This window comes from Larus michahellis, chromosome 2, assembly GCF_964199755.1.
Source record: "Larus michahellis chromosome 2, bLarMic1.1, whole genome shotgun sequence".
NCBI classification, from domain to species: Eukaryota; Metazoa; Chordata; class Aves; order Charadriiformes; family Laridae; genus Larus; species Larus michahellis.
This window is the reverse complement of record NC_133897.1, coordinates 625,633-637,856: the sequence shown is the minus strand read 5'-3', so window position 1 is coordinate 637,856 and position 12,224 is coordinate 625,633. Positions and strand designations below refer to the sequence as shown.

The window sequence follows — 12,224 nt, the reverse complement described above, 5'->3', positions numbered from 1 at the left end:
GGGAGACGCTCCGTGGCACTGACGGCACCTGGCGACCTCCCAAGACCCGGGGCCGGAGCCGCCGGCGCTGGGGGCTACCGATGGGCCCCCCCCCGGGAGCCGCTGCAGCCTGGCACGTCCGCAGCGGGGACGGCATAGGACCACGGGGCATCCCACGGGCACCTCCGTTACTGCCGGGGGGTCGGGACAGCGGGAGGGTAAACAGGGACGAAGCCACGTCGCCGGGACGAACAGGACAGACCCCGTGGGTCAGGGAAGCCCCAAAGCTCCCGGTGCCCCGCGGTGCCCGGGCTGCAGGGCACGGCCCCCATCTCGCCGGCAGCGCCCTCCGAACGCCCCGGTGGGAGACGCCTTTGGGGTGGGGGGAAGCACCCCGGGGGCAGCGCCGTCTCTCGTCCCTCGTCCCGGGCAGCACCGTGAGCTACGTACAACCTCCCCCCTGCCACCCCCGCTGCCCCCCTCCCTCCCGCGGCACCGCTTTGGGACTCTCCTGGGCCCGGGGCAGATGTGACAGAGCGCGGGGACGTCGCCCGCGCCAGGGGCAGGAGCCCAGAGCGTCCCCCCGGCACGGGGGTGGCACAGGAGGGGACTGTCCCCTCCCCGGGGCACAGTCCTTGCCCCAGGAGAGGGGCTCAGAGCCACGGGGACCGGGGGCCGCCGCGCTGGGACGGGCACCCACGGAGCCACCTCGTCCCAGCCCAGCCCCGGAGCCCGGAGGTGCCCACAGCCGCCTCGGCCGGCTGGGAGCTGGAAGGGCCACTGGCCCCCTCCCTGCTGGGAGCCAGGGGAGGAGAGACGAGCTCTGCTCTGCCCCACGGATCCCCTCCCGCAGCCTCGCCGGGGCTTTTCCAGCGTTCCTCGCCGGGTGAGCCCGCGGAGTCCGGCTCCAAACCCAGCCCGGAGAGCGGGGACTCCCTGGGGACGGACGGGGCTGGTCCAGGAACGGTGGCATCCAAGGGACGCAGCCCGGGAGAGCATCCTTGGCGAGGGGGTGGCCCAGGGCAAGGGTTAGGGGGCACGGCGTGGCCCCCACCCCGAGCATCCTTGGCCCCCCTGCCTCCCCGCTGCCCTCCCCTTCGCTGCGGTCGCTCACCGTCAACCCTATTGCTATAGGACACGGACACCCCCAGCCCCTACGGCCCCCCCAGCCCCGGGCAGCCCCCGCCACCGGGCAGGGCGAGGTGCCGCAGGATCCGTCCCCCCTGCTCCGGGCAAGGCCCCGGCGCACGCCGACCTCCCGCCCACGGCATGGTGCCTGCCGGGAGCGCGCCCGGGGCGGCCTCGGCCACCAGGGCCATCCGCAGGGGGCTCCCCGTCCCCAGCACCGCTCCCAGTGGCACGCCGGCCCGCCGAGCTGGCACCGCTTCATGGCCAGGGCCAGCCCGGCCAGCGCCTCGGTGGCCGCAATGGGGCTACCAGCCTCCAACTCACCATCCTCCTCCTCCTCTTCCTCCCGCTCTCCGCTCACAGCCCCTGCGTCCCGCGGTGAGCAATCCTCGCCCACGGCCGGCTCTGCCGCGTCCATGCTGACCAAGTTCCGGGAATTCCCGCTCGTCGATGAAAGGTGGCCGCGGCACGTCCGCCAGCGGCGGCAGCTCAGCCTCCCGCCGCTCCGGCAGCACCGGGTGGAAGCCGGCTTTCCCGAAGCAGCTCCGCACCGTGGCCCCCCTGCGCAGGAGGTAGACGGCGTCCGGCAGCGTCACCCGGCCGGCGATCTCAGCCACCCGCCCTGCCTGGGCCGGCGCCGGGTCCCGCACCGCCCTGGCCAGCACCAGCGCCCGGTCGTGGCCCTTCAGGTTGGGGATGACGCCGTGGCCATGGGCTGGGTGATGCCGGAGGTGTTGGGGTGGGGGGGAAGAAAACCAGCCTGACGGCCCCCAGCTTGGGCGGCAGCTCAGGGGGGTGGGGGGCTGCGGCCCACCAAGAGCAGGACCCTGCGGCGGTGAAGGGACAGAGGGCACCCTCAGTGAGTTCACCGATGACACGAAGCTGGGGAGGTGGCTGACACACCGGGAGGCCGTGCCGCCATCGGAGAGCCCTGGCCAGGCTGGAGAGCTGGGCGGAGAGGAGCCTTGTGGAATTCAACCAGGCAAGTGTCGGGTGCTGCCCCTGGGGAGGAATAACCAACCCCCCGCACCAGGACAGGTTGGGGGGGACCCGCTGGAGAGCAGCTCGGTGGGAAGAGACCTGGGAGTCCTGGGGGACAACGGGATGACCACGAGACAGCAATGGGCCCTGGTGGCCGAGAAGGCCAATGGCATCCTGGGGGGCATCAAGAAGAGCGTGGCCGGCAGGTGGAGGGAGGTCATCCTCCCCCTCTGCTCTGCCCTGGGGAGGCCGCGTCTGGGGGGGTCCAGTTCTGGGCTCCCCGGTTCAAGAGGGGCAGGGAACTGCTGGAGAGGGGACAGCAAAGGGCTACCGAGATGCTGAGGGGCTGGAACACCTCTCTGATGGAGAAAGGCTGAGGGATTTGGGGCTCTTCAGGCTGGAAAAAAGACGGCTGAGGGGGATCTTATCAACGCTGATAAATACTGAAAGGGGGGGTGTCAGGAGGATGGGGCCAGGCTCTTCTCAGTGGTGCCCGGGGACAGGACAAGGGGTAACGGGCACAAACTTGACCATGGGAAGTTCCACCTCAACACGAGGAGGAACTTCTTTCCCCTGAGGGTGGCACAGGCTGCCCAGAGAGGTGGGGGAGTCTCCGTCTCTGGAGACATCCCAACCCCGCCTGGACGCGTCCCTGTGCCACCTGCTGTGGGTGACCCTGCTCTGGCCGGGGGTGGGACGGGATGGGCTCCAGGGGTCCCTCCAACCCTACGATCCTGTGATTCTGTGCCGGCGAAGCTCCTGGTCCCACCGCAGGACCCACTCCTGGAGGACACACGCTGTCACCAAGGCGTTGGCCGAGCTGGCGTAGGTGACCGGCAGCACACGCGGGTCCTTGGGCAGCCACCACGGCCACCGGCTCCTGCCCACCCCCAGCGAGCGCCGCTTCTCCGTGCCGTTGAGGTTGGTGCAGCAGAGGACAGAGACGCGGACCCTCTTGCCACCCAGCTCCGGGAGGTCCCAGGGGTCTGCGCCCGCCCGGGGTAGCCGCAGTACAGCAGCCCCGTCTCCGCCGTGCTGACGATGCCCTGGGGCCAGTAGCCGGCCAGGAGGGGGGGCAGCACCTCACTCACCCAGCTCTGGGTGCTGCCAATGTCCGTCTCCACCTTCTCGCCCTCCTGCCGCTTGAAGACGACGTTGTGGCGGCTCTCCCAGCGACGCCACCAGCCCTCGGTGGCCTCCGAGTCCCGGCCCGAGCTCCGGGCCAGCTCCCGCGCTTTGGCTTCAGGATGGGCCCCGAGAGGCGCTCGCCGCGGGCCAGCGCCGGCCACGACCAGGCGAAGAGAGCGTCCTCCGCCTCCCGCCTTTGCCCTCCCGCCGGCGCTTGCGCAGGGGGTTGGCGTCGGCGCGCCAGTGGGCCAGGAGCTGCTCCCGGCGCCGGCCGATCTGCCCGCGTGGCTCTTGGAGGTGCCGAAGAGCTTGGCCACGCTGGAGGGGGAGGCGGGGGGGGCGACTCCAGCGCCTGCAGCAGCTTCGCCCGCCCGACCAGGCTGAGCTCCTTCCTCTTGGAAACGGCGTCGGGGCAGCCGGAGAGACGGTGCCGGGGGGACTCCGCTGCCAGAGACGTCCTTGGCCGGGCTCTGGGGCAGGCACAGAGCCCCACTGCCCTCGCCCCCTCTCCCCAGAGCCCCTCCTCGCCCCCCAGCTCCTGCAAAGACGCCTGCAAGGACCATCCTGCCCTCAGCTCCCCGGGAGGGGGGTGAATAACGCTGTCCCCACTCCCAAATGGGGAAACTGAGGCACGTGGGCAGCTGGGGAGAGGCAGACGCGGGTCTCTGAGCCGCTGCCGGGAGCCCCCGGCCCCTCCGGCACAGTGAGGAGAGCCGTGGCGCCGGACGCCTGCCCCACCAGCCCCCCAGGCCACCAGGGCTGGGGGTGGCAGCCCCCCCCAGGCAGCCGGCTCTGCCAGCACCGGGGCCCGGCACGGCACCCCGGCAGTGCTCCTGCGGGCAGGGCTTCGCATCCCGCACCGGGATGTGCGCGGGAAGGCGGGGAAGGGGCCGAGGAGGCGAGCCGGGGGCTCACCGCGGGACGGAGAGCTGGGGGGTCAGGTCGGGAGGTGCTCGGAGCCGCGGCACCGCGGATGTGCCCCCGCTCCCCACGCCTGCGCCGGCTTCGCATGGTTTGCCGCCGTCCTGCCCTGGCCGTGGACCTGCCTCGGCGCTACGGCCCCGCCGGGGATCCCGGGGTGCGCCTGTCCCACGCCACCGCCTGTCCCACGCCACCGCCTGTCCCACACCACTGTGTCTGTCCCACACCGCCACCTGTCCCACAACGCGCCTGTCCCACAACACCGCCTGTCCCATGCCACCGCCTGTCCCACACCACTGCGTCTGTCCCACACCACCGCCTGTCCCACGCCACCGCCTGTCCCATGCCACCGCCTGTCCCACAATGCGCCTGTCCCACACCACCGCCTGTCCCACAATGCGCCTGTCCCACACCACCGCCTGTCCCATGCCACCGCCTGTCCCATGCCACCGCGCCTGTCCCATGCCACTGCCTGTCCCACGCCACACCTGTCCCACACCACCACGCCTGTCCCACGCCACTGCCTGTCCCATGCCACCGCCTGTCCCACACCACTGCGCCTGTCCCACACCGCGCCTGTCCCACGCCACTGCCCGTCCCACACCACCGCCCGTCCCACGCCACTGCCTGTCCCACACCACCGCACCTGTCCCACACCACCGCCTGTCCCACACCACCGCCTGTCCCACACCACCGCCTGTCCCACACCGCCACCTGTCCCACGCCACCGCCTGTCCCACACTGCGCCTGTCCCACACCGCCACCTGTCCCACACCACTGTGCCTGTCCCACACCGCCGCCTGTCCCACAACGCACCTGTCCCACACCACCGCACCTGTCCCACGCCACCGCCTGTCCCATGTCACCACCTGTCCCACACTGCGCCTGTCCCACGCCACCGCCTGTCCCACACCACTGCCTGTCCCACACCACCACACCTGTCCCACGCCACTGCCTGTCCCATGTCACCGCCTGTCCCACACTGCGCCTGTCCCACACTGCGCCTGTCCCACGCCACCGCCTGTCCCACGCCATCCTGAGCCGGGGGAGACCACTCCAGGAGAGGGGACGGCGGTGAATGCCGGGGCAGGGCAGGGTGGGCAGCGGGGGCCGGCGTGCCGCTCACCTCTGCCGGGGGCCGGTGGGCTCCCTCCAGCCGGGGGGGTCCCGCGGGTGCGGCTCTTCCCCTCGCTCCAGCTTCGGGACGATCTCCGGCCCGGGGCCGGCCGAGCCTGCTCCGGGGAGAGAAGGGCAGCGCCGATGTCCCCGGGGGGAGTGGGGGGATCCCCCTCCATCCCACGGCCCCCGACGCAGCAGCCGGGCACCCCCGCGGCCCCCACGGGCGGCCGCACCGCTTGCCCCGGCCTCTCCCTCCTCGCTGTCCTGCTCGGGCGCTTTGGGGAGACGCCGGGTGCCTCGTGCTCGGCATGGGGGGAGCTGCCCGGGGCAGGGCAGAGCCATGGGGCAGCCCCCGCAGCACCCGGCCCCCTCCTCGCCCCCCCCCCGAGACACCCCTCTGCCACGTCCCAGCCACATCTTGGTCCCCCGGCCACCACCACCACCCGGCTCCTTCCCACAGTCCCGGCTCCTGGAGGGGCTGTTGAACAGCGGCCCCCCAAAATGGGACCAGAAGCAGAGGTGGGGGTCAGGGGGCAGCTGGATGTGGGGCACAAAACATCCCCCCGGCCCTGGGATAGGGTGGGGTGGGATGGGGAAGGGGTTGGGGATGGGGGTGGGATGGGGTTTGGGATGAGTTGGGGATGGGGTGGAATGGGATGGGGATGGGATGGGGATGGGGGTAGAGATGGGGGTGGGATGGGATGGGGTATGGGATGGGGATGGGACGGGATGGGGAAGGGGAAGGGGTTGGGGATGGGGATGGGGGGTCTCTTACCCAGGGAGGCGATGAGCTGGTAGTTCTCCATCAGCGCCTCCCCGCAGAGCCCCCTCTGCCACCCCGCCAGCCCCACACCTCCTCCGCCGGGCAGCAGACGGCCACGTCCTCCAAGGTCACCGCGAAACAGCCTGCGAGGGGGGCGAGGGGGGGATTCTGCCCCTCTGCTCCACTCTGGGGAGACCCCCCTGCAGTGCTGCCTCCAGCGCTGGGGCCTCAGCACAGGAGAGACACGGAGCTGTTGGAGCGGGGCCAGAGGAGGCCCCGGAGCTGCTGGGAGGGCTGGAGCCCCTCTGCTGTGGGGACAGGCTGGGAGAGCTGGGGGGGTTCAGCCTGGAGAAGAGAAGGCTCCGCGGAGACCTTCCAGCCCCTTCCAGTCCCTCAAGGGGCTCCAGGAAAGCTGGGGAGGGACTCTGGAGCAGGGAGGGGAGCCATGGGACGAGGGGGAAGGGTTTTGCACTGACAGAGGGGAGACTGAGATGAGATGTGAGGCAGAAATTGTTTGCTGTGAGGGGGGTGAGCCCCTGGCCCAGGTTGCCCAGAGAAGCTGTGGCTGCCCCATCCCTGGAGGGGTTCAAGGCCAGGTTGGACGGGGCTTGGAGCAACCTGGGCTGGTGGGAGGTGTCCCTGCCCAGGGCAGGGGTGGCACTGGGGGGGCTTTAAGGTCCCTTCCCACCCAAACCAGTCTGGGATTCTGTGGTCTCTGTGAAACAGCCCCAGGATCCACGTGCCTCCCCGAGGAGGGACGCTGCCGTTCAGGCTGGCACCGAAAGGGAGAATAACTCACCTGCCCACGGGTCAAACATCGGGAAGCGCCGGGTGGGAGCAGAGGGAGCTGTAACAGGAGGGAAATGAATGACCCCGGGGGCCCCGGGCTGCACAGGAGGCAAAAATCCTGCGAGGCTCACAGAAAGGAGCAGAAACTGCCGCGGGGTCCCGGGCAGCAGGAGAGCGGGGTTTGGGGCAGAATGTGGGAGAAACGGGTGTCCTGAGGGGCTTTTATGCTGAGTTCTGCCCCTCCGGAGCAGGAGCGGGTGGGGGAGAGGAGCAAAGGGGCGCAGGAGGGGGGAGGCGGGTGCTGTGGGAGACCCCAAGCACCCACGGAGCGGGTTCCCACGCCTCCGCCACGCGTCCCGCAGGGTGACGGACCCGCCGGCCGCAGGGACGAGCCCGGGGAGTCCCTGGCCACCCCGCAGCAGGGGCAGGAGCCACCCCGGCTCCCCCTGCGGCACCCATGGGTCTCCGGCCGGCGACGAGGGCGAACCGTGGCAGGAACTCGCGTGGGCAGGACGAACCCGAGGGTTCCCTCTCACCGCAGGCAGGGAAGGGACGAGCTCCTGCGAGGTCCCGCTGCTGCGCAGGGGGAAGCGTGGAGAAACGTAAATAAATCCGGGAGGAAAACTGATGAGAAATCCAGCAAAGGCCTGGGTTGCAGCGGGGCAGGTTTGACCAGGATGGAGGGGGCCCCGCTCCCCCGCGTCGGGCAGCGCGCGATGGGTGGCCGGCACGCAGCCGAGATGACGGCGTTGCCGGGACCGCGAACGAAGCGGCGACCGACACCGCGCTGCCGGCACATGCACCCTCCTGGCGACGGCTCGCCCCACGCCACCACCCGTCCCGGCGTTCCCGGCGCTAAATTAAACTAATCCCTGAAATTATAGATCTAAGGCTGGTGGAGAGACAATTGAACCTGCGGGAACGACCGCGGCACGGGGAGAGCGGGAGCCCTTCCCTGGGACAGCCCTGGGGCCACCACGGGTGCCGGACGCCGTAACGTGCCGGGCAGCCGTCCCTGCTGCCCGGGGGGGAGCACGGGCCAGGCTGAGCCCCTGCCCCCCCATTACAAACCCATCCCTCCTTCTCCCGGCGCCGCGGGCGGCTCTCGGCTGCTGCCGCTCCTGCCTCTCCCGGCTGGGCCAAGGGCTGGCGGTGCCGGGACCACCACCCCACGGCGGGGCTTGCACCGTCTGCGTTCAAGGCAAGGCCTTTGGGGTCTCCCCGCCCTCGACGGGTCGCACGGAGAGGCACCCCTTCCCCTGCCGGCCTCTGAGACCTTCACCCCCCGACGGATCCTCACCCCCCACGGCACAGCCCCCAGAAGGCCAGCGCCAGCATCGCCCCTTTGGGGAGCGGGGGGCTGTGCCCGGCGCGGGGGAGCCCAGGGCTGCTGCGGAGCTCAGAGCAGCGCCGGCAGCGGGGGCTGGCGGGGTTTTTCCCCGGAGAGCTGCGGGCGGAGGCGGCCGGGGCCCGGCGGGCAGAGCCTGGCCATGCACGGGCGCTGCCGAGCTGCAGGCAGAGCCGCTCCGGGCACCGGGAGCGCAGCAAAATCCCCAGGTTGGAGAGAAGCCAGAGAGGAGCCCAGCAGATGGGGAAGCCGTCAGCGCCCCCGGCGCGGAGATCGCTCCCCTCGGCACCGCGCGGGAGGCGCCAAGTGAAGGATTTTCCTGGCACAGGGAGCCAAGAGATGCTCCCTGCGGCCCCCAGCCCTGCAGGCACAGGCACCACTGCCCCACTGCGTCCCGCATCCATGGGCTGGGAACCACTGCCCCACTGCATCCCACATCCATGGTCTGGGAACCACTGCCCCACTGCATCCCGCATCCATGGGCTGGGAATCACTGCCCCACTGCATCCATGGGCTGGGAACCACTGCCCCACTGCATCCCGCATCCATACGCTGGGAACCACTGCCCCACTGCATCCCACATCCATGCCCTGGGAACCACTGCCCCACTGCATCCCAAATCCATGGGCTGGGAACCACTGCCCCACTGCATCCATGGGCTGGGAATCACTGCCCCACTGCATCCCGCATCCATGCCCTGGGAACCACTGCCCCACTGCATCCATGCCCTGGGAACCACTGCCCCACTGCATCCCAAATCCATGCCCTGGGAACCACTGCCCCACTGCATCCCGCATCCATGGGCTGGGAACCACTGCCCCACTGCATCCCACATCCATGGGCTGGGAACCACTGCCCCACTGCGTCCTGCATCCACACACTGGGAACCACTGCCCCACTGCATCCCACATCCATGCCCTGGGAACCACTGCCCCACTGCATCCCACATCCATGGGCTGGGAACCACTGCCCCACTGCGTCCTGCATCCACACACTGGGAACCACTGCCCCACTGCATCCCACATCCATGCCCTGGGAACCACTGCCCCACTGCGTCCCACATCCATGGGCTGGGATCCACTGCCCCACTGCGTCCCACATCCATGGGCTGGGATCCACTGCCCCACTGCGTCACACATCCATGGGCTGGGAACCACTGCCCCACTGCATCCCGCATCCATGGGCTGGGAACCACTGCCCCACTGCGTCCCGCATCCATACACTGGGAACCACTGCCCCACTGCATCCCACATCCATGGGCTGGGAACCACTGCCCCACTGCATCCCAAATCCATGGGCTGGGAACCACTGCCCCACTGCATCCCAAATCCATGGGCTGGGATCCCTGGATGGGGGGGTCCGGGCGGGACATCGCTCATCCTGTCGCCACGCAGCGCGCGCGGCCCCAGGGGGGTCCAGACCCCCCGTCCACCGGGGAACGGCGGTGACACCAGCCGTGCTCGCGTGGGACGGCAGCAGCGCCGCCACGTGCACAACGGCTCCGGTCCCCTCCTCCCCGGGGGGGGGTCCGTGGTCCATATGCTGCCCTACTTCACACCGGCCCCCCCCGCCCCGCGCTCCGCTCCCGGGGCAGCCGGAGCTTCCCGAGGGCTGGCAGATGTGCCATGGCCTGGAAACGTTCTTCCTCCGGCCGTGACCCGCAGCACCCGCGCCGCGCCGCGGGGGCAGGATCGGGCATTGCCATTTTCCCGGGTTTCCATCACCAGGCCGGGCGGTTTCGGCGCACTTGGGGTACGAGGAATTTCAGAGCCGGCAGCACGGAGGATGGCGCGGAGCGCCCGGGGACATATCGCAAGCGTTCGCGCTCGTGTGAGATCATCGAGAAGGAGCAAAACCGCCCCCCCCCGGGTTCTGCAGGCGGCCTCATGTCTCCCCATCTGCTTGTGCCCCCCCTCCCCGTGCTCCGGAGCTGTTAGGCAGGGCGAGAAGGCTCCGGGAGGAACTGGGGCAGTCGGATCAGGAGAAGCCGGTGCTGGGGCACCGCGGGAGCATTTCCAGGCCAGCGCTGAGGCGGTGGTGGTGGTGGTGGGGGGCGGGGGGGACACACACGCTGGTGATTATTCCACAGCCGCTTCCCCTCTCGCCGGTTTTCTGTGCCACCCCCGAGCGCGACACACGCCGCGGCCCCGGGTGGCTTTTTTGGGATGCCCTAGTTGCGCCGTCGTCCCGCAACGTGCCGGGCGTACACGTGGTTCGGCCGCCGGTAAGCAGGCCAGGAGCCGGGCACGCGCCGAGCACGGGACCGCAAAAGGAAGGGGGGGAGTGGGGGGGGGGGGGCTCGCTCGGACCCGAGCGTTCTATTGTGCTTTGCGACTCAAAAAATCATGAAAAGTCCCAAACTCACTTTCTTCTTTCTTTGCCATTCGGAACGAGTTGACGAGGCCGGCAGACTTTTTCCCAATTATGTTTCTGGGCTGCGAGCGGCGCTGGAAGGGCCGGGGGAGGTTAGGACAGCGAAGAGGGTCCGTCATCCTCTCCTCAGTCCCCTCGAGGACACGGATTTCGGGGTCTACGCTTCCCTAGCGCTACAAATGACAGGGATGACTTCGCCGTGCACCCAGCGCGGAAGGAGAAGGCGAGGCCGGACGCGGCTCGCCCTGGTCGGCGTGGAGCGGGGTCTCCGGGCGGCCGGTTTGCAGAGCCTTTGTCACCCAGAAGGACCCGCAGGCTCTCGCTGGTGACGGGGCCGGGGGCTGGAAAGGACATTTCCTCCGATTTTCTGATTTGGTGAAGAAACGGACCGTCACCAGGTGAACCGGGAGAAATCCATCTCCGGGAGGTCGGCGGGACGGGGCTGTGATGCCGCCGAGCTCAGGGAGGAGCTGGAGCTGCTCGGCTCTGCCAGGGCCTCGGGTGGAGACGCTCCCGTTTGCTCCGAGACAGCAGCCGACGCGCAGACCCCCTCCAGCGCAGACCCCCTCCAGCGCAGACCCTCGCCTCGGCACGCCGGCGCGCATCCCCGCGGATCACGCGTCTCCCCCAGGCAGCCGCGACAGGCAGAGGCACCGCCGTCCCTACACCGGCCGCGGTACAAAGCAACCGCCCTTACACACACACACACACAAAAAAATAAATTAAAATCAGTGAAACAACCCCGAAGGGAAGCAAACACGGACAGCGACGTGTCAGTTCAAAAACGGTCCCCGCGCTCCACCGTGAGCTTTGCCGGGCAGCAGCCCCCCCGTTCGCCAGGGACACTGCACAGCCCTGCGACACCAGCGCGGACAGGGAGAGGAGCTGCTCCGGGGGCTCAGGGTGCCCTTCCCGCAGCGACATTCCAGCTTTCCCGAAGAAAATCCAGTTACCAAAGCAGCCGGTGCCCAGGGATGCTGGAAGCACCGACACTGTTTCTCCCTGGCACCCACCTCACCCCAGGAACAACATCCACTAGGACTTCCCTGTGCAGAACTCTCCCAGTCTTTGAGGAAAAATACCCCAAACAACAAAATTTTAAAAAAATTTCATGACAAATGGCCCCCCATTCGCATTATTTCGGCATTGCCAGGGTTAATCATAGAATCACAGGCTGGTTTGGGTGGGAAGGGACCTTAAAGCCCCCCCAGTGCCACCCCCTGCCCTGGGCAGGGACACCTCCCACCAGCCCAGGTTGCTCCAAGCCCCGGCCAACCTGCCCTTGAACCCCTCCAGGGATGGGGCAGCCACAGCTTCTCTGGGCAACCTGGGCCAGGGGCTCACCCCCCTCACAGCCAACAATTTCTGCCTCACATCTCATCTCAGTCTCCCCTCTGTCAGTGCAAAACCCTTCCCCCTCGTCCCATGGCTCCCCTCCCTGCTCCAGAGTCCCTCCCCAGCTTTCCTGGAGCCCCTCGAGGGACTGGAAGGGGCTGGAAGGTCTCCGCGGAGCCTTCTCTTCTCCAGGCTGAACCCCCCCAGCTCTCCCAGCCTGTCCCCACAGCAGAGGGGCTCCAGCCCTCCCAGCATCTCCGGGGCCTCCTCTGGAGCAGAGCCCCCGCGAGGTCTCCCCCTCCCCGTGCTCCCACAGCCGGGAGGCAGCACCTCCGTCGCCGTGACAGGGGACAACGCTCG

At 69.3% G+C, this 12,224-nt stretch overlaps 1 protein-coding gene across 1 annotated transcript; it reads right to left on the bottom strand.

Annotated features, from left to right (window-relative positions):
- Window positions 1-1,418: 1,418 nt before the first annotated feature.
- On the bottom strand, window positions 1,419-6,062 carry LOC141738197 (uncharacterized). The gene is made up of 3 exons (XM_074573390.1): window positions 6,032-6,062; window positions 5,264-5,369; window positions 1,419-3,660 (listed from the first exon to the last, which is right to left on the bottom strand). The coding sequence occupies exons 1-3, from the start codon at window positions 6,060-6,062 to the stop codon at window positions 2,889-2,891; spliced, it is 909 nt and encodes a 302-aa protein (XP_074429491.1). The 3' UTR covers window positions 1,419-2,888.
- Between the last annotated feature and the right edge of the window lie 6,162 nt (window positions 6,063-12,224).